The sequence below is a fragment of the Lynx canadensis genome, chromosome E3 (assembly GCF_007474595.2).
Source record: "Lynx canadensis isolate LIC74 chromosome E3, mLynCan4.pri.v2, whole genome shotgun sequence".
Classification (NCBI taxonomy): domain Eukaryota; kingdom Metazoa; phylum Chordata; class Mammalia; order Carnivora; family Felidae; genus Lynx; species Lynx canadensis.
The window spans coordinates 31853254-31875181 of record NC_044318.1 but is presented as its reverse complement, the minus strand read 5'-3'; the positions used below and the strand labels follow the sequence as shown (position 1 = coordinate 31875181).

The 21928-nt window shown below is 49.9% G+C and overlaps 3 protein-coding genes across 10 annotated transcripts in view; 2 read left to right on the top strand and 1 right to left on the bottom strand.

Annotated features, from left to right (window-relative positions):
• The window catches only part of STYXL1 (serine/threonine/tyrosine interacting like 1), a 73099-nt gene extending 59715 nt beyond the window's left edge, over positions 1-13384 (top strand). The window contains exons 7-8 of one of the 6 annotated variants that reach the window (XM_030301058.1): positions 11018-11055; positions 11850-13384. In XM_030301058.1, the coding sequence (XP_030156918.1) occupies positions 11018-11055; positions 11850-12120 (309 nt within the window). In that variant the 3' untranslated portion in view covers positions 12121-13384. Of the gene's footprint in view, positions 1-7265; positions 7335-11017; positions 11056-11849 lie in introns of all 6 variants that reach the window. The other 5 variants (XM_030301056.1, XM_030301055.1, XM_030301057.1 and 2 more) reach the window with 5 other exon arrangements.
• A 159-nt stretch (positions 13385-13543) lies between these two features.
• On the top strand, positions 13544-19421 carry TMEM120A (transmembrane protein 120A). Its single transcript, XM_030300540.1, has 12 exons — positions 13544-13699; positions 15359-15477; positions 15712-15828; positions 17456-17515; positions 17756-17851; positions 17925-18014; positions 18200-18265; positions 18376-18437; positions 18539-18631; positions 18740-18804; positions 18911-18979; positions 19065-19421. Exons 1-12 carry the CDS (start codon positions 13619-13621, stop codon positions 19176-19178), a joined length of 1032 nt encoding a protein of 343 aa, XP_030156400.1. The 5' UTR covers positions 13544-13618; the 3' UTR covers positions 19179-19421.
• A 148-nt stretch (positions 19422-19569) lies between these two features.
• Positions 19570-21928, bottom strand: part of LOC115503955 (NADPH--cytochrome P450 reductase) — a 63590-nt gene continuing 61231 nt past the window's right edge. For all 3 annotated transcript variants that reach the window (XM_030300536.1, XM_030300537.1, XM_032591525.1), the window contains exons 10-16: positions 21779-21897; positions 21378-21559; positions 21116-21265; positions 20558-20828; positions 20333-20478; positions 20155-20240; positions 19570-20053 (exon numbers count right to left, since the gene is read on the bottom strand). In XM_030300536.1, the coding sequence (XP_030156396.1) occupies positions 19909-20053; positions 20155-20240; positions 20333-20478; positions 20558-20828; positions 21116-21265; positions 21378-21559; positions 21779-21897 (1099 nt within the window). In that variant the 3' untranslated portion in view covers positions 19570-19908. The remainder of the gene's footprint in view (positions 20054-20154; positions 20241-20332; positions 20479-20557; positions 20829-21115; positions 21266-21377; positions 21560-21778; positions 21898-21928) is intronic.

Below are 21928 nucleotides of genomic sequence, written 5' to 3'. Positions count from 1 at the left end.
CAGGTACCTCATATAAGTGGAATCATACAGTATTTGTCCTTTTGTGAGTGGCTTATTTCACTTCACATAATATCCTTAAGGTTCATCTATGTTGTAGCATGTGCCAGAATTTCCTTGCTTTTTAAGGCTGAATGATATTCTGTTGTATGTAGTATTCACCAGTGAGCCCATCAGGGCCTGGTGCTTTCTGTTTTGGAAGATAAGTTTTTAATCCAATTTCTTTAATAGATAAAGGCCTATTCAGATTGTGTGATTTTGTGTGAGTCTTGGCAGATTGTGTCTTTCAAGGAATTGGTCTGTTTTATCTAGATGCTATGTGGACATGATGTTGTTCATAGTATTCCTTTAGTCTCCTTTTAATGTCCATGGGCTCTGTAGTGATGTCCCTTTTTCATTTCTGATATTAATGAATTGTATCTTCCCTCCTTCTCTTAGTCTTGCTAGAAGCTGATCAATTTTGCAGATTTTTTCCCCCAAAGAACCAGCTTTTGATTTCATTGATTTTTTTTTCTGTTGATTTTCTGTTTTCAATTTCATTGATTTTGGCTTTAATTTTTATTTTTTTCTACTTACTTTGGGTTTAATTTACTCTTCTTAGTTTCCTAAGAAGGAAAACTTAGAGGATTGATTTAGATGAACATTCATCTTGTGAATGTTCCATTTGATCTTGAGAAGAATGTATATGCTGTTGTTGGATGGAATATTCTATAGGTGTCAGTTATATCTAGTTAATTAATGGTGCTGTTGAGTTCAACTATGACCTTATTGATTTTCTGCTTGCCATATCTGTCCATTACTGATAGAAAAGTGATGAAGTCTCTAGAACAGTGGATTCATCTATTTCTCCTTGCCTCACATATATTGATGTTGTTAGGTACATGCCATTGTATGTATGTATATATGTATTTTGTTTATCCCTTCATCTGTTGATGGACCTTTGGGTTACTTCTACCTTTTGTTTATTTTTTGAATAATGCTGCTGTGACTGTGGGTGTGTGAATATCTTTGAGATCCTGCTTTCAGTTCTTTTTTTTTTCCTGTTTTATTCTTTGTTAAGATATAATTAATATATAACATCAGTTTCAGGTATATAACAATTGTTCGGTGTTATGTACATGCTACAAAATGATCACAATAAGTCTTGTTAACATCCATCACCACATATAGGTACAAATTTTTTTCTTGTAAGGAGAACTTTTAAGATCTACTCTCTTAGTAACTGTAAATTATACAGTACAGCATTAACTATAGTTACCATACTGTGTATATCCCTATGACTTATTTTGTAACTGGAAGTTTGTACCTTTTGACCACTTTCCCCATTTTGCTCACCTCTGGCCCCCACCTCTGGCAACCCTCAGTCTATTCCCTGTGTCTGAGTTCAGCTTTTGTGTGTTTTTGTTTTGTTTTTTAGGTTCCATATAAGTGAGATCATATGGCATTTGTCTTTCTTTGTCTGACTTCACTTAGCATAATGCCTTCAAGGTCCATCCATGTTGTTGCAGATAGCTGGATTCCTTCCTTTTTAATGGTTGAATAATATTCCATTGTGTGTTCCATTCTGTTCCATGTTGTCTTTATCCATTCAGCCATCAGTGGCCACTATGATTGTTTCATGTCTTGGCTATTGTAAATAAAAGCTGCAGTGAAGATGAGGTACAGATACCTTTTTGGGCTAGTGTTTGTATTTCCTTTTTTTTAATGTTTATTTTTATTCTTGAGAGAGTGCACATGTGCAAGCAGGGGAGAGGCAGAGAGAGAGGGGGACAGAGGATCCAAAGCGGGCTTCGTGCTGACAGCAGAGAGCCCTATGTGGGGCTCAAACTCACAAACTGTGAGATCATGACCTGAGCTGAAGTCAGATGCTTAACTGACTGAGCCACCTAGGCACCCTGTGTTTTTGTTTCCTTTCTATAAATACCCAGAAATGGAATTTCTGGATCATATGGTAATTCTTTTCTTTTTATTTTATTGTGTTGTTTTTTTTTTTTATTTTAGAGAGAGAGAGAGTGCATGTGAGTAGGGGAGACAGGCAGAGGGAGAGAGAGAATCTCAAGCAGGCTCCATTCCATGCTCAGTGTGGAGCCTAGGATTGTGACCAGAGCTGAAATCAAGAGTTGGATGCTCAATAGACTGAACCACCCAGGTGCCCCATATTCCTAATTTTTATGAATCTCCATATTATTTCCATAGTGACTGTACCAATTTACAGTTCTATTAGTGCATCGAGGTTCCCTTTTCTCCACATCCTTGTTTGCACTTGTTATTTCTTACATTTTTTTTTTGGTAATAGCCATTCTGTGATTTGTTACCTCATTGTGATTTTGATTTGCACTTCCCTGATGATTAGTGATGTTGAGCATCTTCTCCTGTACCCATTGGCCATCTGTATGTCTTCTTGGGGAAAAGACATCCAGATCTTCTGCTCTTTTTAAAATCAGATTTTTTTCTGTTACATTGCAAGAGTTATTTATATATTTTGGATATTAACTTCTTATTAGATATATGATTTACAGATCTCTTCTCCCATTCAGTAGGTTGCCTTTTCATTTGGTTGATGGTTTCCTTTGTTGTGCAAAAGCTTTTTAGTTTGATGTAGTTGTTTGTTTTTGTTCTTGTTGCCTTTGCTTTTGGTATCAAATCCAAAATATCATCACCAGGACTGATGTCAGGGAGCTTACCAGATATGTTTTCTTCTAGGATCATTATGATTTGGGGTCTTACATTCAAGCCTTTAATTTTTTTTTGAGTTGATTTTTGTGTATGGAGGAAGACATGTTCCAGTTTCACTATTTTGCATGTGGCTGTCTAGCTTTCCAATGCCATTTATTGAATATTGTCCTTTACCCATTGTATATTCTTGTCTCCTTTGTCATAAATTAATTGAAGATTTATACATGTTGGTTTATTTCTGGACTATTTTGTTCCTTTGACTTATGTGTGTATTTTTATGTCCATGCCATACTGCCTTGAATATGATAGCTTTGTAATATAGTTTGAAATCAGGATGTCATGCCTCCCACTTTGTTCTTCTTTCTTCAGATTGCTTTAGCTATCTGAGGGTCTGTTATGATTCCATACAAATTTTAAGATTGGTTGTTCTATTTCCGTGAAAAATTCCATTGGAATTTTGTCAGGGATTGTGTTGAATCTGTAGATTGCTTTGGGTACTTGGGATGTTTTAACAATGTTAATTCTTCCAATCCATGAGCCTGGAATATCTATTTATTTGTATCCTCTTCAGTTTCTTTTATTCATGTATTACAGTTTTCAGTGTATACATTTTTAGCTCCTTGGTTAAATTTATCCCTAGGGATTTTATTCTTTTTGGTGTAATTATAAATGGGATTGTTCTCTTAATTTCTCTTTCTGATAGTTCATTATTAGTGCACATGATTTTTGTGTATTGATTTTGTATCCTGCAACTTTACCAAATTTATTATTCCTGATGTTTTTTTGATGGATACTTTAGGGCTTTCCAAATATAATACCATTTGTAAAGAGTTTTACTTCCTTTCCAATTTGGATGCGTTTTATTTCTTGCCTAATTGCTCCTGCTTGCAATACTATGTTGAATAAATATGGCAAGAGTGGGCATCTTTCTCTTGTTCCTGATCTTAAAGGAGAAGCTATTCAGCTTTTCACCATTGAGTATGATGATGGGCTTGTCATATATTGCTTTCATTACGTTGCAGTGTATTGTATTCCCTCTATACCCACGTTTTGGAGAATTTTTATAACTGGATGTTGATTTTTGTTAAATTCTTTTTCTGCCTCTGTTGAGATAATCATACAATTTTTATCCTTCATTTTGTTATGATGGTATATTACATTGACTGGTTTGCAAAGGTTAAACCATCTTTGCATCCGTGAAGTCAATCCCGCTTGATCCTGGTATATAATTCTTTTAATGTATTGTTGAATTTGACTTGCTAAGATCTTGTTCAGGATTTTTGCATCTATGTTAATCAGGGATATTGGCCTGTAATTTTCTTTTCTTGTTGTGTCTTTGTCTGGTTTGGCATCAGGGTAATGCTGGCCTTGTAAAATGAATTGGGGAGTGTTCCTCCTCTTCTGTTTTTGGGAAGTGTTTAATAAGGAAGTGTTTAATAATGTTTGGTCCAATTCATCAGTGAAGTTATCTGATCCTGTACTTTTGTTTCTTGGGGGGGTTTTGATTATGGATTCAATCTCGTTACTAATAATTGGTCTGTTCAGATTTTCTATTTCTCCATAATTCAGTCTTGGTAGGTTGTAAATTCCAGGAATCTATCCATTTTTTCCATTTTGTTCAATATGTTGGTGTATAATTGTTTACAGTAATCTCTTATCCTTTGCATTTCTTTGGTATCAGTTGTAACATTTCCACTTTCATTTCTGATATTATTTGAGCCCTTTATTTTCTTGGTGAGTCTAGCTAAAAGTTTGTGTATTTTGTTTATCTTTAAAAAACTTTTTTTAACATTTATTTATTTTTGAGACAGAGAGAGACAGAGCATGAATGGGGGAGGGGCAGAGAGAGAGGGAGACACAGAATCAGAAGCAGGCTCCAGGCTCTGGGCCATCAGCCCAGAGCCTCACGCGGGGCTCGAACTCACGGACCGCAAGATCGTGACCTGAGCCGAAGTCGGACGCTCAACCGACTGAGCCACCCAGGCGCCCCTGTTTATCTTTTAAAAAAACCCATCTCTTAGTTTCATTGATCTTTTCTGTTGTCTTTTTAGTCTCTATTTCCACTTTGATCTTGGTTATTTCCCACTTCCTAGTAATTTTGGGCTTAGTTTGTTCTTCTAGTTGCATGAGGTGTTTTTGTTTCTTAATGTAGGCATTTATTGCTATGAATGTCCTTCTTAGAACTGCTTTCGCTGCAGCCCATAAATGTTGATATGTTGTATTTTCATTTTCATTTGTTTCAAGACATTTTTTAAAGATTTTATTTTTAAGCAGTCTCTACACCCAACGTGGGGCTTGAACCCACAACCCTGAGATTGTCACATGCTCCACTGACTGAGCCAGCCAGGTGCCCTCAATATATTTTTGATATTTCTTTTGATTTCTTCATTGATCCATTGTTTGTTTAGTAACATGTTGCTTAATCTCCATGTATATGTGTACTTTCCAGTTTTCTTGTAATTGATTTCTAGTTTCGTACCATTGTGGTCATAAAAGATGCTTGATAATATCTCAGTCTTCTTAAATTTATTATTTGTTTTGTGGCATAACATATGATCTGTCCTGGAGGATGTTTCATGTGCACTTGAGAAGAATGTGTACTTCTCACTTTGAGAAGGTGAGAGAAAAAGAAAGAAAAAGAGAGAAAGTACTTCTCACTTTGAGAAGGAATGTTCTGTAAATGTCTGTTAGGTCCATCTGGCTTAATGTGTACTTCAAGTCCAATGTTTTATTATTGATTTTATGTCTGGATGACCTGTTAATGCAAGTGGGGGTATTAAAGTCCCCTACTATTGTTATATTGCTGTCTATATCTCTCTTTAGGTCTGTTAATATTTGCTTTATATATTTAGGTTCTTCTATGTTGGGTGCATAAATATGTACAAATTTTACATCCTCTTATTGGATTGAGCCTTTTATCATTATATAGTGACCTTTGTTTCTTATCATAGTCTTTGTCTTAAGGTCTGTTTTGTCTGATATAGCAGCTTCAGCTTTCTTCTGGTTTCCATTTGCCCGGAGTATCTCTTGCCTCCCTTCACTTTGTGCGTGTGCGTGTGTGTGTGTGTGTCTCCTTAACATCTGAAGTGAGTGTCTTAGGCAGCATATAGATGAGTCTTCTCTTTTTTTTTAATCCATTTTGCCACTCTGTGTCTTTCAATGGGAGAAGTTAGCCTGTTTACATTTAAGGTAATTATTGATAGGTTTGGGATTACTGCCATTTTAACTGTTTTTTTGGGGGGGGCTGTTTTATAATTCCTTTTTTCCTTTTCTTGCTCTCTTCGTTTGTGATTTATGATTTTCTGTAGTGGTTTGCTTATTCCTTTCTCTTTCTCTTTTGTGTATCTATTACAGATTTTTGCTTTGTGGTTACCATCAGACTTACATAAAACAACTTATAACAGCCCGTTTTCAGTTGATAACAACTTAAGTTTGAACGCAGTCTAAAACTCTACATTTTTACTACCCCTCCCAATGTTTTATGTTTTTGATATCCTAATTTACATATTTTTGTCTTAGTTATTTATAGTATTTTTGTCTTTTAACCTTCACACTAGATTTATAAGTGAACCTATCACCTGTACATTAGATTATTTTGAATTTTACTCTACCAGTGATTCTTACACTTGCCTTTTTTCCTATTACTAATTAGTGCCATTTCATTTCAGCTTTAAGTCCCTGTAACACTTCTTGTAAAACTGGTCTGGAGGTGATGAACTCCTTCAACTCTTGATTGCCTGGAAAACTCTTTATTTCTCCTTCAATTCTAAAGAACAGCTATGCTGTGTAGAGTAGTCTTGGTTGGCAGTTTTTTCTTTCAGCTTTGAATATATCATGTCACTTCTTTCTGGCTTGCAACGTTTCTGCTGGAAAACTGCTGAGAGTCTAATGGGGCTTCCTTGTGTGTACCAAGTTGTTTTTCCTTTGCTGCTTTTAAGATTCCCTTGTTGTCTTTAACTTTTGATTAATTAGTTGTGATATGTCTTGGTGTGGATCTTTGGGTTCCTCTTTTTTAGAATTCTCTGGGCTCTGGGTATCTGTTTCCTTTTCCAGGTTAGAGAAGTTTTCGGTGTTATTTCCTCAAATAAGTTTTCTGTCCCTTTCTCTTTCTTCTCCTTCTGGGACCCCTGTACTGCGAACATTGATCTTCTTGATATTGCCCATAAGTCCCTTAAGGTATTCTTGTTTTTCTTTTCTTCTCCTCCTCCCCTTCCTTCTCCTCTTCCTCTTTCTCCTCCTCTTCCTTCCCCTCCTCCTCCTCCTCCTCCTCCTTCTTCTCCTTCCCCTCCTCTTCCTCCTTCTCCTCTTCTTCCTCCCCCTTCTCTTTCTCCTCTTCCTCCTCCTCCTTCTTTTCCTTCTTCTTCTTCTTCTTCTTCTTCTTCTTCTTCTTCTTCTTCTTCTTCTTCTTCTTCTTCTTCTTCTTCTTCTGTTGCTGCTTTGATTGGATGCACTGTCTTTGAGTCCACAGATCCTTTCTTCCACTTCATGTAGTCTGCAGTTGAATCCTTTAGTTGTACTTTTTCAGTTTAGTTATTGTATCCCGCAGCTCTGTGATTTCTGTTTGGTACTTTCTTATGTTTTCTGTCTCTTAGCTGGAATTCCCACCAAGGGGTTTCAGGAGAACCTCGGTGAACATCTTTATGACATCAACTCTTTATCAGGTAAATCACTTATCCCCATTTCATGAGGATGTTTTTGTGAGGTTTTATCTTGTTTTGTGAGATTTATCTTGTGAGCAAATATTTTCATGTGCTTATTGACAATTCATGTATCTTCTTTGGGAAAATGTGTATTCAAGTTTTTTGCTTATGTTTCAATTGGGGTGTTTGTTTTTTTTTGTTGAGTTTTAGGAGCTCTTTCTATATTCTTCATATTAGCACCTGGATATCAATCATTTGGAATGTATTCCTCTGTTTGTTTTTTTCATTTTCCTTGACTCTGTTGGTTTCTATGCAGTGGGGAAAACAGCCACCTCTCCCAGTCTTGAAGGAATGGCCTGGTGTAGGAAAGGAACCTTATTGTTCAACCCTTCCCTATTTCTTGGTTGTCTCTCACACCTTTTTGGTTGTCAAAGCAGCTTGCTTTGTTCTTAGTGGCTCCCCATAGTTGAGGGTGTGCCAAGACCTGTCAGGGGTCCAGGGGAGGATCTTAGTCTGCATCTAGATTCGGGCTGATTGGAAGCCTGACCTTCAGGCAGCAGCTTAAACAGTATGCAAATATACCCGTTTCAGGGGAAGATGGGAACATAGGCATTTCTGTCTGCTCCTTTTATGCTGAGCCACTGGGATGATAGCCAGGTAAGAACTATTTCTTTGTTTGCTACTGTCCTGTTGAACCCATAAACACAAGCCCCACTGGCCACCTGCTTTTGGTTATTTTGGGTGTACACCCAGAGTGGAATGGCTGGATCGTATGGTAATTCTATTTTTACTTTTTTGAGTAATCACTGTACTGTTTTCCACAGCGGCTGCACCATTTTACATTCCCACCAATGGTGTGCCAGGTTTCCGGATTCTCCACATCCTCACTAACACTTCTTATTTTCTGTTGTTGTTGTTGTTGTTTAAATAGTAGCCATCCTAATGGGTGTAAGGTGATATCTCGTTGCAGTTTTTTTCTTTTTATTGTGTTAAAATACACATAATGTAACACTTATCATCTTAACCATTTATTTACTTATGTGCATCTTAACCATTTTGAAAAAGTGTACAGTCCAGTGGTATTAAATACTTTCTAGGGGCATCTGGGTGGCTTTGTCGGTTGAGTGTCCAACTCTTGATTTTGGCTCAGGTCATGGTCCCAAGGTCATGGGATTGAGCCCTGTGTTGGGCTCTGTGCTAAGGGTGGAGACTGCTTATGATTCTCTCTCCCTCTGCCTCTCTTCCCCACCTGGGCTCGCTCTCTCTCTCTCTCTCTCTCTCTCTCTAAAATAAAAAATTTTTAAATCTTTAAATACTTTCTAGTGTTGTACAGCCATTACCATCATCCATCCCCATAACTGTTTTTATCTTGTAAAGCTGAAACTCTTTTAAGCTCTATTAGACAGTAATTCCCCATTCTCCCCTCCCCCCAAGCCCGGCAACCATCATTCTATTTCTTGTCTCTATGACTTTAACTCTGCTAGTTACCTCATATCAGTAGATCACACAGTATTTTTTCTTTTGTTGACTGGCTTATTTTACTTCTCACGATGTCCTCAAGGTTCATCCATGTTGTAGCGTGTCAGGATTTCCTTCTTTAAAAACATTTTTTTTTAAATGTTTATTTGTTTTTGAGAGAGAGAGGCAGAGAATGAGCAGGGAAGGGACAGAGAGAGAAGGGGAGACACAGACACAGAATCCAAAGCAGGCTCCAGGCTCTGAGCTGTCAGCACAGAGCCTGACGCAGGGCTCAAACCCACAAACTGCGAGATCATGACCTGAGCCGAAGTCGGACGCCCAACCGACTGAGCCACCGAGGTGCCCCAAGAATTTCCTTCTTTTTAAAGATAGAATAACATTTCATTGTGTATATATGCCACATTTTGTTTTTCCATTCATCCGTTGATGGACACTTGGGTTGCCTCCGTGTTTGAGGTATTGTGAATAATGATGCTACGAATATGGGTGTACAAATATCTCTTTCAAGACCCTGTTTTCAATTCTTTGGGGTGTATAGCTGGATCATATGGTATCTCTGTTTTTAGTTTTTTGAGGAATCTCCATACTGTTTTTCCACCATGGCTGTACCATTTTACATTCCCACCAACAGTACACGAGGATTCCCTTTTCTCCACATCCTCACCAATGCTTGTTGTTGTTTTTTGTTGTTTTTCTTTTAATATTATAACCATCTTAATAGGAGTGAGGCATTATCTTACTATAGTTTTGATTTGCATTTCCCTAATGATTGGTGATGTCGAGCAAGTATTTTCATGTGCTTATTGACCATTCACGTATCTTCTTTGGAAAATGTCTATTCAAGTTTTTTGCTTACGTTTCAATTGGGCTGTTTGGTTTTTTGTTGAGTTTTAGGAGTTCTTTCTATATTCTTCATATTAGCACCTGGATATCAATCAGATATATCACTTGAAAATGTTCCCTCCCAAACTGTGGCTTGCCTTTTCACTCTGCTCATTGTGTCTTTTGATGCACGGAAGTTTTGTTTTGTCTGTTTGTTTGTTTGTTTGTTTTTGATTTGTCCAATTTGTCCATTTTTAATCCCCTGTACTTTTGGTATCCTATCCAAGAAATCATTGCCAAATCCAGTGTTAATAAAGTTTTTCTCCTATGTTTTCTTCTAAGATTTTTGTAGTGTAAGCTCTCACACTTAGGTCTTCAATCGTTTTTGAGTTAATTTTTGTATATGATGTAAGGTTAAGTGTTCAACTTGACTCTTTTGCATGTGGGTATCCAGTTTTCCCAGCACCCCTTGCGCTTTCTCCATTGAATGGTTTTGGCACCCTCCTTGAAACCATTTGGCCACATATACAAGGGCTTATTTCTGGGCTGTCTATCCTATTCCTTTGGCTTAAATGCCTATCTTTATCCCACTACTACGCTGTTTTTGATTACTATAGTTTTGTAATAGCTTCAGAGATTTGAAATCAGGGAATATGAGAATTCCGGTGCTGTTCTCTTTCTTTCAAGACTGTTTTGGCTATGTGGGGGTCCCTTGAGATTCTATAAGAATTATAGGATGGGCTTTTCAATTTCTGCACGAAATGCTGTTGGGATTTGGTAGAGATTGTATTAAATCTATACATCACTTTGGGTAGTACTGACATCTTAACAGTATCAAGGCTTCCTGTCCATGTGAACGGGCTGTCTTTCCATTTGTTTGTGTCTTTTCATTTTTTTTAATGTTTATTTATTTTTGAGAGAGAGAGAGAGAGAGAGAGAGAGAGAGAGAGACACACACACACACACACACACACACACACACCCCGAGCATGAGCGGGGGAGGGGCAAAGAGAGAGGAGACAGAATCGGAAGCAGGCTCCAGGGGGCTCAGCACAGAGCCCGATGCAGGGCTTGAACCCACAAACTGCGAGATCATGACCTGAACCAAAGTCTGACGCCTAACCAGCTGAGCCACCCAGGTACCCCTATCTGTGTCTTTTAAAATACCTTACGGCATGTTTTATTATTTTTAGGTTACAGGTCTTTCGCCCCCTTGGTTAAGTTTATTCCTAAGTATTTATTCCTTTTGATGCCACTGTAAATGGAATTTTGTTTTTAGTTTACTTTTGAGATCATTTGTTGTTAGTGCATAGATACACAACTAATTTTGAGTGTTGGTTTTGTAATTTTGCAACTTTGCTAAATTCATTTATTCTAACAGATTTTTTGGTGTAATCTTTAAGGTTTTCTACACATCAAATCATGTCACCTGCAAACAGAGGTAATTTTACTTCTTCCTTTCCAATTTGGGTGTCCCTTCCTTCCTTCTTTCCTCCCTCCCTCCCTTCCTCTCTCTGGTTAGGACCTCTAGTACAATGTGGAATAGAGGTGGTGCAAGCTGGCATCCTTGTCTTGTTCCTGATCTTAGAGGAAAAGCTTTCAGTCTTTCACCGTTGAGTATGGTATTACCCGTGGGCTTGTCCTATATGGCCTTTATTATGTTGAGGCATGTTTTTTCGGTTCCTAGTTTGCTGAGGCCCATTTTTCCTTTTTCCTCTGTCCTCAACCCAGATAGAGACCAGTTTGTCCTCTTCCTTCGGGTAATGACCCTTCCTTCATTTTAAGGTGGACACCTGAAGGAAAGCAGTTGCAAGTTCCCTTCTTCAGAGAATTTCCCCACAGTTCCCTTCCCCTTTCCATTCATTTAGCCGTTCACAATGCCAACCTTTGTTGGGGCTGCACTGTGTGCCGGGCGTGGGCATGGTACTCTCCTGCCCACAGAAGCTTTCACCCATGTTGTCTCAGCCTTCACAGGAGCCGTCTGAACTAAGAATGATCTCTGCCTCCATATCCAGCAGCAGATGCGCAGAGGTGCCTGCTCAAAGCAGAGCCAGCTCCTATGACTCCTTGCCCTGATGTATTAACTCCAGGCTGCTGCTGCTTCTGTGTCCAGCCATTAAGCCGTGTTGCTGGCCCACGGGCAGGTGCCTCCTGTCCCTCCTGAGCTGGCTGTGATAGAGGTGGAAGGGCTCAGGTCCAGTCCCTGAGGTCTGCTTTCTCTCCTTGCATTGACAGAAGTCCTGGGCCTACGTCAAGAAGTGTAAAACCAACATGCGTCCAAACCGGGGCTTGGTGGCTCAGCTGTCAGAGTGGGAGAAGGTCGTCCTCGGAGACCGTGTCACAGACATCTTGGATCCACTCTACTGATCTCCTCTGTGGCCCAGCTATGGGTCCTGAAGAACCTTGCTTGGGGGCTTCTTGTGGGTACTGGGCCAGGCTGTGTAACCAGGTTGGTGTGGAAAGAGAAGGCCTTTGCTGCCTGAAGTCATGTAGCAGCCTCCTGTAGTGGTTCTTCTCCAGCTCCTCGTTCATGCCACAGAGCAGGCAAGACTCAGCAGGAATCCCCCATCTCTGGGTCATCCTGGACACCCTTCCTGCACTCCTGAGGCTGCCTCTGGAAAAGCATTTGGCTGTCTGAACAGCTATCCCACACGCCCCGGTGACTTGGACCCTTTGGAGGCTATCTGGGAGGAGTTCCAGGGGAACTGCCTTACGTTGGTCCACAGGGGTGTCACAGTGCCCACCTATGGGCAGAGATCCACCCCCGCCCCCCCAGCTCCAGAGATGCCAGGCCCAGCCTTAGCCCAGGTGTCAGTCTCCACAGTTCTGACAGGTTTCTGGCACGGGGCACACCGTTGCCTCATCCCTGGTCCTAGAACTCCCCAGCCAGTCTGATGGCTTCTTCAGAGTTCCTTTCCTTCTCCCCCACTCGTTTCCTCCTGGCTGGCTTCCCCAAGAAGAGATTTCCACCCCTCCTATCTCCCACACCCATGCTTCTAGAAATTCCTCAGGTCTTAGGGGGATTTTCTTCGGAATGTGCTTCCAAGCCCTGGAAGCACCCGCAGCACAAGTCAGGAGATGGCACAGACGATGGGACTGACAGGGAATTTGGGATGTCTGCCCCTGTTCAGTCAGCAAACATTCTCTGCCACCCATGTGCGGCTGGGGAGGGACCTAGAGGTGAAGGCCATCTCACCTTCCAGGACTCTTTGCAGAAGGGTGAAATTGTCCTGCTCCCCAACGGAAGCCCAAGCCCTCAAGGAGTGGGGTTTTGCCCGACGCATAAGGGCTTTCCAGCCAGCTCAGGCCTGAAATCCGTTGGGCTAGGAACTGGAACAGAGCTTGGGAAGGCTGCAAACAATGGCTCTGTGGGTTAGGGACCTCCTGGTAGGAAGGGCAGAGCCGCTGGCACGTTTTCTTTGGGGACCTGGTGGGGATTAGCCTTGTGTGTTAGGACGGGCAGTCTGGTGGCTCCTGCAAGGACAGTAGCGGTGAGTCTGGAGGCTGGGAGACCGTAAGGCTGCCGCTGTAAAAATCCAAGATAGAAAAGAGGCTTGGAATCCTCTTCCTGCAAAGATGCTGCTTTCCCAAGGACGAAAGTGTTTGAGGCAGGGGTCACCCCCGTGGGCTTCAGTTTACTGTCAGCGTGACCGGGCGGAGCTCTGCGGGGCGTAGCACGTGGCTGGCATGACCCCGTGGAGCCTGAGCTGGAGCCGGCGACCCCGGCGCGTGCCAGCCCCAGGACAGGCTGTGAGCTGCGAGCGGCGGGGTGAGCGCCCCAGCACACGTGGCCCCGCCCCCGCCCCGCCCAGGGCTCGGATTGGCTCAGGCAGGGGGCGGGGCTAGCGCTCTGGTAGCTTCAGGCCTTTTCCCATTGGTGGTCTTGGCGGCGCGAGCCCGGAAGCGGACGGGGGCGGCGGCGGAGGCGGCTGAGGCGCCTCGGGCGGGCCGGGGTTGCGGCGAGGTCCCAAGACTCGGCTTGTCCGGCGTGTGGCCCGGCAGCCATGCACCCCCCGGCCCCGGGCCCGTTAGGCGACTGCCTGCGGGACTGGGAGGAGCTGCAGCAGGACTTCCAGAGCCTCCAGGTGAGTGCCAGTGCGGGCGTCCATTGGCCCAGAGCCACGTCCCTCTGGCTCGAGGTCAAGGGTCGGGCAGCCCTGGGTCAGGCAGTGGGGGCTCAGGGCCAAGGGTCGAGGACGCTGGCGTGGCACCGGAGGGCGAGGAGGCCCTGGGTGCTGCTGGCCCTAGCTGGACCCTCCTCTCGGCCTCAAATGAGTGTCCGGCGGCGGCCCCCATCGCCGGCACTGCCGCTGCGACCCTGGTGGGGACCCGCTGCACCTAGCGGACCTGGGGCCTTGTGCGGGGGCCTCGGAAAGAAGTCCCTGCCCCGTCCTCTCCCAGGAGAGCGGCCTCCTGAGTCAAAGCCGGCCAGGCCCAGTCTTGGGTCGGTCACCTCGCAAACATGCCTCGGGCGCCGGCACGGCTGGAGCCAGAGCAGCGCCAGCAGCGCGGTCCCCGCCCTAGGACAGCGCTGGGAGGTCTGGGCTCCCCCGGGAGGCAGGGTAGTGGTGTGTAGGTGAAGTGCCTGGATGGGGGCGGGGCCCATCCGGGGTGAAGGACAGCAGCCACGGAGGCAGGACTATGTGGCTACTGTAAAGAGAGTGAGGGGAGAAGTGGGTGGGCCAGACCCTGCAGGGACCTCATGGACGGGATCGGAATCTTTCTGATACCAGTAGGGAGCCATGGGAGGAAGTGTCTGGATCTGACTTGTATGCACCCTGTGCTGTTCTGTGGGGAGCCCCGAGGGGAGGGGTGAAGGCTGCTGGTCTCCTCTGGACAGGAGAAACTGGTTGGTGGGGGTGGCAGATGTAGCACGTGTTGGGTTCTGAGGGGGGTGTGGTGGCCCCTTTGGGCCATGAGAAACAAAAGAAGACCTAGAAAGGGTAGAGTACCTAGGCCGGCTGGGTACTTGGTCATGGCTTTATCTCTCCTGTACTGGTTCCAGCTCCTTCCTGTCTGCACTGAAGCCTTGTAGCCCAGCCTGGGCCTGGCCAAGGCTACTGTCACTGGAGTTTCTCCTGGAGTCCTGAGCAGAGCAGACTTAGTCTCCCAGCCTGGCCACCCCTGCCTGACCTTCCTCACACTTCCTATGCTTGTCTCCAGGCTTCTCCTCTGGAAACTCACCCACCAGGGCAAAGTGCTCTGGGAAGCTTTGGGCCAAAGGTGCTGGGGGAGGGGTAGAAGGACTGATCTTACAGCTGGAGGTCTAAGGGCTGGAGCCTGATGACCTTTAACCTGGGAAGCAGATGCGGGGAGTGCCAGAGCAGCAGGCGTCCTGGACAACCTCGGCTCCCCTGTGCTAGCAGCCGGGTAGGCAGGAGGATCCGAGAGGACCAGAGTGGCTTCAGGCAGCCTGATTGGTCCAGCAGGTAGACCTTGGGCCTAGAATCCGAACTCGAGGTGGGAACAACTAGTAGGTGGGCTGAGAGCAAGAAACTTTCAGAAACTAGTCTGTTTCTGGGACAAGGGGGTCGTGATGGCCTCTGGGCTTTGAGGAGGAGCCCCATCCCCTTGCCTGCCTTGGGGAGAGGGCAGCCTCAGGGAGGTCCTTGGGCCGGCTGTCTCCTTTCTTTCTCAGACCCTCCAGAGGAGCCCCTGGGGCGTCTCTGCCCCACGCCCTGTCCAGCAGGCGCCGGCTCAGGGGCCTTCTAACCAGCCTGAGCCTTCCCCTGCCTGCTCCCCAGGAGACCCACCGGCTGTACCGCCTGAAGCTGGAGGAGCTGATCAAGCTGCAGAACAGTTGTACCAGCTCTATCACTCGGCAGAAGAAGCGGCTCCAGGAGCTGGCTCTTGTCCTGAAGAAGTTAGGACCCTCCCCCGCCGCTTCCATAGTCCCCCATGCCTCCCGTACCGCCCTGGCCTAGGGCTGGGGAGTGGGCGTCGGATCTGGGTTGGGGGGAGAGCTGGCACTGACTCCTGAGTGTCCCGGGCGTGGCGTCTCCCCTCGCTGGGTCCTGTTGACCCTCCTGCCCCACGGGTGTCGGCTGGGGATACCTGGGGGCCCCCTGCCCTGACTCTGGCTTCTGTCTACCTGCAGATGCAAACCCTCCCTTCAGTCGGAGGCTGAGGAGGCTGCACGGGAACTGGAGAACCAGATCAAGGAGCGCCAAGGCCTCTTCTTCGATATGGAGGCCTATTTGCCCAAGAAGAATGGGTGAGACCCCCTCCCCCAAGCTCCGTGCACAGATGCTCCTGGGCGGCGGCCTGAAGAGCAGTTTCCTTTGGTTGCTTGGCTGGCAAATGTTCCCTCAACCTACTCTGGGCCGAACAGTCAGGCCCAGCCCTGTGTCCGGGAGATGGCACGAGTGACAGTGACAGTTCATGGAGATGGGTGCTTTGGGGAGGAAGGACAAGAACTAGAGGAGCACAGTGAGGGGTGCCTCACCCAACCTGACGGTCAGGGAAAGCGTGGAGCACGAAAGAGTGAGCTTGGCGGGCATGGGAGGGTGGAAACCGCAGGTCTGGCCAGAGCTCGGGGAGGTGGTGGGCGACCGGAGGGGAAACCAGGCCTCGGAGTTTGCTTCGGCCCCAGTAGGCCGGGCAGAGGGACCTTTAGATTAGCCACCGTCACTGAGGAGAGTGGCAGGGGATCGTGTACAACCCTTGGCCGAGTAAAAGAGACCGCAGGCAGCAAGACAGCTGAGAAAGAGCATGTTCCAGAAGGAGGGGACAGCAGCCTCAGACCAGATGGCCCAGGGGGGTCAGATGCCATACGGAAGGGAAATGTTTCCTGGAAGTCAGGGCGGCCTTGGAGAGAACCACTCCACAGGATGGTGGAGGTGGAAGTTGGTAAGCGGGTGACCAAGAGCTGGGGGACGGGCACATGTAGGCAGCTCTTCCCAAGCTTGGCTGTGAGTGGAAGGGGAAACCAGCAACTGGAACTTGGCCTAGGGGTGGGGGTGGGGGAGTGCTTTTGCTGCACCCTCGTTTGTGTGTGTGTGTGAGTGTGTTACTTTGTACCTGGGGAAGACCTGGGCACATGTACCTTCGGGGAGGTGGGACCCTCGGAGTAGGAGACCCAGTAAAGGGAAATCCCTGGGGAGGTGGGAAGGGCTGGGCGTGGGCCCTTCTCATTTGTGAGGGGAGGGCGTGCGGAGAGGGTGAGGAGGGAGGCCCAGGAGAGGTCAGCCGCCTGGAGGGAGGGTTTGACGAGGCCACTGCAGGGATGGCATAGGGAGCTGGGGGTTATGGGGTCGACGAAGTGGCTGACGTGCAAGGGGGGCTCGAAACCTCAGCTGGCTTGGGAAAGGAGCCTGGGGTTGGGGGGCCTGGGAGCCTCAGAGAGGGCCAGGGTCCACATGGGGCAACCCACCTGGGAGGCTCAGGGTCAGAGCACAGGCTGAATTTCGGAGGGAGCCCTTATGGCCCGGGAGGGGGCCCTGGCGGGGCGGACTGGGGGCTGAAGGCTGTCAGGTAGCAGGAATGGAGGAGGTGATAGCGGGTGTGCGCGCTCACAGGCACCGAGCCCTGCCCCGGGCTCGCAGGGGCGATCCGAGATGTGGGCACGGCTGCCGGAGGGTGGGAGAGCCAGGCCGCCCTGGAGGCCCTGGGGAGAGACCAGGGAGGGGACGCTGCTGGTTTACCCTGGAGCGGGACTGGGGAGCTGGCAGAGAGGCTGGGCCTTGGCGTCTCCCTCCCCTCGAGTGGGTCCGCAGCACCCCCAAGGTCGGAACCCTAGGCCAAGGCCACGGGAAGTCCGGGTAGGGATGGCGGCCCCAGCTCTGCGCCTTTGGCTGCCCTCCCCGTCGGAGCCTCTCCTCACCTGGTGTCCCCTCTCCTAGGTTGTACCTGAGCCTGGTTCTGGGCAATGTCAACGTGACACTCCTGAGCAAGCAGGCTAAGTAATTTGTTGTCGTGGGCTGGGTCCCCACCCTGCTCGCCACCCTCCCGGGTCCTTTCCATCCCGCCCCAGCTGCCCCAGCTAAGCCTCGGGGCGCAGCGGTCAGCGCCGGGGTCGCTGTCCCGGGCCAGCCCGTGCCTCCTGCGGAAGTGTGTCTGGAACAGGAGCCTCCCTTCCGGGTGGAGGCGAGGGTGGGCCCTGCCGGCACCCCGGCCTGTCCCACGAGTGTGTGCCCACCCAGGTTTGCCTACAAGGACGAGTACGAGAAGTTCAAGCTCTACCTCACCATCATCCTCATCGTCATCTCCTTCACCTGCCGCTTCCTCCTCAACTCCAGGTGGGTGCGCTGCTCAGGACTAGGCCCCTGCCCCCCTCCAGGCTCTGGCACCAACCCTCTGTCCCCTCCTCAGGGTGACAGATGCCGCCTTCAACTTCCTGCTGGTCTGGTATTACTGCACGCTGACCATCCGAGAGAGCATCCTCATCAACAATGGCTCCCGGTGGGCGAGGGGGCGAGGCGGGCGCTGGAGCTCCCCGGGGAGGGGGTGCGTGCCCCGGGCCCCCGAGAAGCAGGCACTGGACCGGGGTGCTGCTTTCTTCCCGCCTCGGCCTCGCTCCCTGTCCCTGAGCACCAGTCCTGGGGGCTGAGGGGACAGGAGTGACACTGGCTTCCCTATGTATGCAGGATCAAAGGCTGGTGGGTTTTCCATCATTACGTGTCCACCTTCCTGTCGGGAGTCATGCTGACGTGGTGAGTGGCAGGGCTTGGCTCCCAGGCCCTGGGGGGTCGAGGGGGTGAGTGCGGGCCAGAAAGGTGGTGCCCCCCGAGCTCCTTACCCTTCCCACCGCTTTCTACCTCAGGCCTGACGGCCTCATGTACCAGAAGTTCCGGAACCAATTCCTGTCTTTCTCCATGTACCAGAGTGAGTATCTCAGAGGGCCCCGCTCGGCTTAGGAATCCCCCACGGGGAGGGGCGGGCCGAGGACTTGGGGCCCCAGCCTGGTTCTGATGCCCCCGCCCCAGGCTTTGTGCAGTTCCTGCAGTATTACTACCAGAGCGGCTGCCTGTACCGCCTGCGGGCCCTGGGCGAGAGGCACACTATGGACCTCACTGTGGGTGAGTCGGGCGTGGCCGCCCTGCTTGGGAGCCCGGAAAGGGAAGTCCTCTCCTGTCCACGTGGGTCTGAGAGACCGTGCCCATCTCCGTCCTCTTTCCTCCCCGCAGAGGGCTTCCAGTCCTGGATGTGGCGGGGCCTCACCTTCCTGCTGCCCTTTCTTTTCTTTGGACACGTAAGTCGTCCCTGCCCCTGCGCCTCTGGCTGGGCATCCCCGTGTTCTGGTTTTGGGCCCCAGTGGGGACCGGGATCTGCTGCTTGAAACCTCCCATTCCTCCCAGTTCTGGCAGCTTTTTAACGCCCTGACGTTGTTCAACCTGGCCCGGGATCCTGAGTGCAAGGAGTGGCAGGTGAGCGGGGGGGGGGGGGTGCCCCTGAGAGGCATGCCGGGAGGGCTGGTGCCCGGCCCCGTCCTGACCCCACTTCCTCCCCCAGGTGCTCATGTGCGGCTTCCCCTTCCTCCTACTCTTCCTTGGCAACTTCTTCACCACCCTGCGGGTTGTGCACCAGAAATTCCACAGTCAGAGGCGTGGGAGCAAGAAAGAATGAGCCTGGGTCTTCCCCCGCCCGCCCGGCTCCCTACGACACCCCTGGCCTGGAAGCGGGTTCTGGCCCCTGTGTTGAGGGGGTAGGGGGCTCCCCTCAACCGGGAGGGTCTCTTCTGCTCTCCCTGGGGTGTTGTGGGCTCTGTGGGCCCCAAAGGCTGTGCTGGAGAGGAGGGGCCTGGGCCTATGGCCCAGGCCTGCGGGGAGCTGGGGGCCAGCAGCCTCAATAAAGGAAGAGCGGCACAGAGGTGGCTTGAGGCGTGTGCTCTCCGAAGGGTGAGGCAGGGCCTCCGCGCCACCACAGCATGGGTTCTCGGGGCTCCTGAGCTGCTCTCTGGGGGTCTGAGTAGACCCAGGGGGAGGCCCCGGATCTGCTCAAGCAATACCAGTCAAAATACAGAAAACAGAACTTTATTTCAAGGACCAGAGATTATTTAAAATTATTTACAGTCATTGAAAATAATGCGGAGGGGCTGGGCCCCAGCTCAGCTGAGAAGAGCCCCTTCTGTACAGCCACCAAGGGCCGGAGATGTTCACAAAACACAGGCCCTGGTCTCCCCTGACCACATGCCCCGGGGCCGGGGTGCTCCAGAGGGTGCGTCTGGGGCCTGGACGGTCCCTCGGCCCACCTCCCGCGGCAAGAAACCAGCCAGGAGACTGGCAGAAGGGAGCGAGGAAGGTGATTACAGGGAGAAGCAAGTCTGTGGGGCTTGAGGGGCAGGGCCGGGCTGCCCCTAGCTCCACACGTCCAGGGAGTAGCGGCCCTTGGTCATCAGCTTCTTGATGTAGTCCACGGCCTGGGCGTGCTCCATGGCCCCCACCTCGGCCACGATGTCGTAGAAGGTGTTCTGCACATCCCTTGCCATGTTCCGAGCATCCCTGGGGCAGGATGGAGGTGGCACTGGGCAAGGGCCCCCCCCCCCCCCAACCCCGGGCAGGCAAACCCCACCCCGCCCCTCCCCTCCTCTGCCCCCACTCACCCGCAGACGTAGATGTGGGCACCCCCCTCGTGGATCAGCTTCCACAGGTGCTCCTTGTCCCTCTTCAGTAAGTGCTGCACGTAGACCTGGGGTGGGGGGGGTGGGCGGAGGTGGCACGGTGACGAGGCGGGTCCCGCGGCCCTGAGGCCCAGCCCAGGGGGGCCGCCCGAGGCCTCACCTTGTGGGGCTGCTCCCGAGAGAAGGCCACGTTGAGCTGAGTGAGGGAGCCGTCCTTGTGGAACTGAGTCAGCTCTTCGCGGTACAGATAGTCCTCATCAGACCGGCGGCAGCCGTAGTAGAGCAGCGTCTCCCCCACGTCCTTGCCTGGGGCGGTGAGCAGGGGTGAGCAGGTGCCCAGGCACATGGAACCCCACGGAACCCCACCCCATGCCCACACACTTACCCTGCTGCCGCAGCCAGGCCCGCTCCTGGATGAAGCCTATGAAGGGTGCCACCCCTGTGCCAGGGCCCACCATGACGACAGGGGTGGTAGCCTTGAAGGGCAGGCGGAACTGGGACTTGCGCACAAACATGGGCACCAGGGCCCGGCGGCCGTTCTCCCCTGCAGGCTCCTTGGCCCGTAGCCAGCTGGTGGCCACCCCCTTGTTGATGCGGCCAGACTTGGTCTCGTACTCCACCGCCACGGCACAGATGTGCACGGAGTTGGGGTGGACCTGGTGGGAGTGGGGCAGGGGTGAAGACACCTGAGGCCCTTCTCTCCTGCCCCCCTGGCCCTGTCACCCCAGCCTCCTCAGCACGGGGGCTCTTCTCACCCTTCCTGGTGCCCAAACCTCGAAAGCCCCTTTCCAGCAGCTGTCCTGGCTGGCTCTCAACACCAGTAGAGAGCCGTTTGCAGTCTCGTGGTCCAGCCCGCTGGACATGAGGCGCTTGGGGCAGAGCTGGGGCCACAGCTCAGGGCACCCATCGGCTGTGCCCTCCCTACATGGGCTGGGCCTCGCACCTTGGAGGATGAGGCGATGGAGTAGTAGCGGGCCTGGAGACGAGGCAGCAGCTCACACAGGTGGTCGATGGGGGGCCGCAGGGACGGGTAGTCCTGCAGGATGGCCAGGATGTGCCGCCGAGCCTCCACCACCCAGCTCAGGTACAGCTCCTGGGGAAGGCCAAATGCGGGGTGAGACCTGGGGGGGAGTGAGGGGAGGCGCCGTGGCCCAGGTGACAGGGCTGAGGTGGTGGCTCCCCAGGTGCAGCGGCAGCAGGCCTACCTTGCCCTCGCCCGAGGAGGACGCCATCTTGCGCAAGTGCTCCTGCTCAGAGGGCTCCGAGGCGTACTGTGCCAGCTCGTAGAGCACGTTGGTGCGTGGCGGGTTGGTGATGTCCAGGTAGTAGGTGAGGGCCGTGCGGTACGAGGTGGGGCAGGGGAAGGGGTGCTTCTTGTTGGACTCCTCTGCAGGGAGAGGGGAAAAGCATTTGGGGTTAGTGGCCGCTGCCCAGCTAGTCTGTTCCAGAAACTGGAATCGTGGGGTCTTGTGTCTGAGGGCCACGAGGGCACCAGGGCTTTGGGCTTAAGCAGCTCAACCTATCTACAGCTTTGCCAGGGGCCCATTCCTGCCGGCTGCCTCGGGTCCCGGGCTGGAGGGCAGGCAGCCTCGATTCCAGGACTCACCGTCCAGATTGTTCAGGGACATGATGACGTCCAGGTCAGCACCCAAGATCTTGCCGAGCTGGCTGACCAGGGCAGAGTCATTGGCTGGGTAAACGGCCACATGGTCCCCAGATTCATACCTAGGGTTGGTGGGGGGGTGGATTCGAGGCT

Excerpts from the sequence above, each read along its gene's own strand:
- TMEM120A (XM_030300540.1), top strand. The coding sequence starts at position 13,619 with ATGCACCCCCCGGCCCCGGGCCCGTTAGGCGACTGCCTGCGGGACTGG. Across the intron at positions 15,478-15,711 it reads CTGGCTCTTGTCCTGAAGAA|ATGCAAACCCTCCCTTCAGT; the intron begins GTTAGGACCCTC and ends GTCTACCTGCAG. Across the intron at positions 18,015-18,199 it reads CTCATCAACAATGGCTCCCG|GATCAAAGGCTGGTGGGTTT; the intron begins GTGGGCGAGGGG and ends CTATGTATGCAG.